Source organism: Alosa alosa, chromosome 24 (assembly GCF_017589495.1).
Source record: "Alosa alosa isolate M-15738 ecotype Scorff River chromosome 24, AALO_Geno_1.1, whole genome shotgun sequence".
Taxonomy (NCBI): domain Eukaryota; kingdom Metazoa; phylum Chordata; class Actinopteri; order Clupeiformes; family Clupeidae; genus Alosa; species Alosa alosa.
Genome location: NC_063212.1, coordinates 17871888 through 17875778, shown reverse-complemented (window position 1 = coordinate 17875778; position 3891 = coordinate 17871888). Strand labels below are relative to the sequence as shown.

At 39.4% G+C, this 3891-nt stretch overlaps 1 protein-coding gene across 1 annotated transcript; it reads left to right on the top strand.

Annotated features, from left to right (window-relative positions):
* The first annotated feature begins 1843 nt into the window (after positions 1 to 1843).
* On the top strand, positions 1844 to 3489 carry LOC125289300. The gene is made up of 2 exons (XM_048236052.1): positions 1844 to 1903; positions 2643 to 3489. Exon 2 carries the CDS (start codon positions 2689 to 2691, stop codon positions 3487 to 3489), a length of 801 nt encoding a protein of 266 aa, XP_048092009.1. The 5' UTR covers positions 1844 to 1903; positions 2643 to 2688.
* Positions 3490 to 3891: the final 402 nt, after the last annotated feature.

Sequence of the window (3891 nt, the reverse complement as noted above, 5' to 3'; positions counted from 1 at the left end):
CACCATTTTTGTTCAAGTTTACACGCTTTTTGTTTGAGGGTTTTTGTCTGTGTGGTATACCATGGAGCACGCCTTACTTGTTTTCTTATTTTCTTTTTGAGTGGTGCTAGAGAGTCAAGGGTTGTGCGTAATGAGTTCATCACATTATCAGTTAACAAATCGACCTCGGCTGGATTAAGGAAAGGGCCTTCTGATACCTCATGAGTCCGGAATGGGGCAAGCGTAAGTGACATTTTTTCTAGAAAGTCTGCATTAGTTTTTTGAGATAGGCCGCGGCTGTAGTATTCAACTGAATTAGGTACTGCATATTGTAATCAGGGCTTTGAACCAATTTTTTTTTCCAATTGGTTCGTTCCGAACAGAAACGGAATTATAACGTTTCCGGTTATGAGTTCCACCAATAAATTGACGTTCCCGAACCGGTTAGAACAACAAAATACTGTTCCCGGAACGGTTAATTTTCGTTCCTGTCAGCTGTTTAATGCTATAGAATTATGTCACATCTTTCTCATCCAGCTTAAACCAAATGTAATAATATTACAACCATTATTAAATAATAATAATTATATTATTAATAATAATAATAATAATTAAATAGGCCTACAATTATTTCAAATGTGTAGTTTATTGTTAAAAGAGAAAATGTCCACACAAACGTAACAACATTATTAAGACACGTGGTTATGCCACTCGGGCAACAACAAATTCCAACTGTCGGGGGGAAAGGCCATCCAGTAGGCCTACTCATACTGTAACAAGCCATCTGTGCATTAGGCAAACAGAGGTGTTGGCGCCATTTAGCCAAATGTTCACTAGTCCATCATTAACGTGGAGTCGACAAATATAGCTATTGTTATTGTGTTTGGAATGAGCGTTTTAATTAACGATGAATCGTAATTTACCCCTTATTTAAGATGTGGAGTGGAGACTTTGTAATCCACCGATCTCTCTCCATACAGTCAGCGGTCAGGTGGTGGTCAGTTAAAGTCGGGTGTCGTGGTAAGATTGCTAACTGCTCTATGCTTATGCCGTATGACAAGACTAGATCAATAGTATGGTTATCTCTGTGTGTGGGTGAATTAACATTTTGCCAGAACCTGACATGGTCAGTTAGGGATTGAAATGCAATTGTGAGACAATCGTTCACATTATCCATATGAATATTAAAATCACCCAATATAAGTATTTTTTTCCTGTTTGGATAGTTAAAGTGGAGAGGAAATCAAAAAAATCCTCTAAGAATTCAGTGTAGGGGCCAGGGGGTCTGTACCATGTGACCACAGTTACAGGCTGATTAGTTTTCCAGTCTGGAGGTAAAAAATGGAGGACTAGAACTTCAAAAGATTTAAACTTGTGTGTGAGCTTGGGAGATGTGAGAAGACTAGATTGATAAATTGTAGCTACTCCAACTCCCCTGCCAGTGTGGCGTGGTACATGATAATTCAAATAAGAGGGAGGTGTAGACTCATTTAATGGAAGGTATTCATCTGGTTTAAGCCAGGTTTCAGTAAGGCACATAACATCTGATTGTCAGTAATAATTTCATTAACCAAGGCAGTTTTATTTGACAGTGATCGGATATTAAGTAAAGCAAGTGTAAGTTGTGTTTTTGGTGGAATTCGCTTAACCGAAAAAGTTTTTATCATAATAAGATTGCTATGATTAATTTGGTACAGACACCCTCTCTATTTGGCCTTGTATGACCTGTATGCCTGGGTGACTGTTAGGACGGCAGAGATCTGTATAAAGACATTATCTCTGCTTCCTGGATCTCTGGTTTGTCAGGAACTAGCCTCGGTTAAGTGACGGTCTATGTTCCTTGAAAGGAGATGGATACTGTCTCTTTTCAACAGTCCAGGTTTCCCCCAGAAGGAGCTAAAGTTATCTAAAAGAGGATATATAGGTAGGTGATGCATGATGCGCATCATGTTTTTGTAGTGATATCTGCTGTAGGTCTTTTCTGACATACAACGGTGTTGACCTATTTGTCTGACTTGAGTGTAGACAAGAAATATTTTTTTTAGCTTTTCACAGTACATGACAATATTGACTTTTGATGTTTGTGTGAACTATCGTCAGTATGTAAGATGCTGCTTAAAATATGCAGTTTATTTCATTTTTATCAGCATGCGTTGATCCATTGTTTTTGTTCCATAAGCAGTTTTTCTGTAACCAATTTAATGAAATCTGGCGGAAGACCCCATTACATATTTGACTGGATACAAATTAGGGGCTGGATCCAGGAATTTCTTTAAATTAATTTGCATTTTGGTCAGACGATTTTTTTTTGCACATCCTGTATTTTTAGCAAGTGGTTGCTAGTTTAAAAAAAAAAAGACATTATCTCTGCTTCCTGGATCTCTGGTTTGTCAGGAACTAGTGTCAGGAAGTGACGGTCTATGTTCAGACGATTTTTTTTTGCACATCCTGTATTTTTAGCAGCAACAAGTGGTTGCTAGTTTCAAAAAAACTAAAGAAAAATGTTGTACATTCATTTTCAATAGAATTTGTGATTTACTATTATCATTATTATTTTATTTTTAATTATTTTTGTTTAGGCTGCTGAAATAGTTTAATACAAGGCTTTATTCTTCAGTTGCTAGGTTACATCCTGTCTCTGACCTACTGTATTTCTTGAACAGAAATCCTCAACTCTCTTCTGTGGCACCTTCATCCAACTCCTACACCATGGCTGTGGAGATTGTGCTGTCCTTGTTCCTCTCTGCTGGTCTGTGTGCGGGGCTGCCCACTGTCATCTGGGCCCTCTACTCTCTGAGACGCTATCAAGATGCAGGGGGTCATGTCTCAGCCTTCATCATCTTACTCATCCTAAGCGACATAGCGGAGCTGCTCATGAGTCCTTTTGTGAACACAAACTTTCTGGATGGAAATCCATGCTATCGTTTTTTACCCTGCTGGGTGCTTTACAGTGTATTTTCAGTGGCAAGGCTTGGGGGTTTGCACTTTCACCAGCTGGTGGTGCTAAAGGGGATTCTGTCTCTTGTTTACCCATCATGCTCTGTGCATTTCCTCTGGTGCTTAATTTTTTCTGTCACCATGTGGATCTTTGTGATCTGCTGTCACTTTTTCACCTTTGGCTACACCATCAACCTCATCTTCTGTGTGGTGCCAGTGATCCTGGCCATCATAACAAGTGTGTTTACCATCAGACTTTCTCACTCATCTCCTAGCCCACTCAGACACAAGCGTCCAGGTTTCTCTGTGCTTGCAGTTGCCCTGTTCACCCTTGTAGTGCTCTACATGCCGTGTTTGGTCCTGAGCTGTGTGACCTATCCTGACCCTTTTTATGACTCCCCATGGGCCACTACAGTTGTGTCCATCATGAGCTTACGAGTGGTGACAGAACCTCTGTTGTGTGTGCTGGTGTGCAGGTGTAACCTGCGTTGTGTTGAACCGTGCGGATCAACACTGCATTCTCCCACGCAAACAGCAGCACCTCAAATCGGAAGTCGAGTGTATATAGAGTAATTGAGCTATAAGCCCAGGCTGCTACTGTAGCTCTCTCACTAGCACAACTATTAAGGCATTGGGAGGGAGGTTTACACTGCAATACAATGGTACACAAAATTATATTAATATTTTGTTATTGCTTATTCAGAGAAAAGTTCATGTTTTGACGCACCTAGGAGTCCAGAACTAGTGCCAGTTTTTGATGTCCTTCTGATGGTATGATTGGCTCTGACTGAATTGTTTGAATGTTTTATTCAGCTCTAGCTTATTTGAAAGTGTTTTTTTCCAGGAAATATGTGTGATACTAAGACAACAAATATGTATATATATATTTTAATGTTAATTCTACTTAAATCTGCACTACAGAAACTTTGACTAATTTATTTGAAGACTTACCAAAAGTTTCTCTGGTCTGTTATA

Excerpts from the sequence above, each read along its gene's own strand:
- LOC125289300 (XM_048236052.1), top strand. The coding sequence starts at position 2,689 with ATGGCTGTGGAGATTGTGCTGTCCTTGTTCCTCTCTGCTGGTCTGTGT.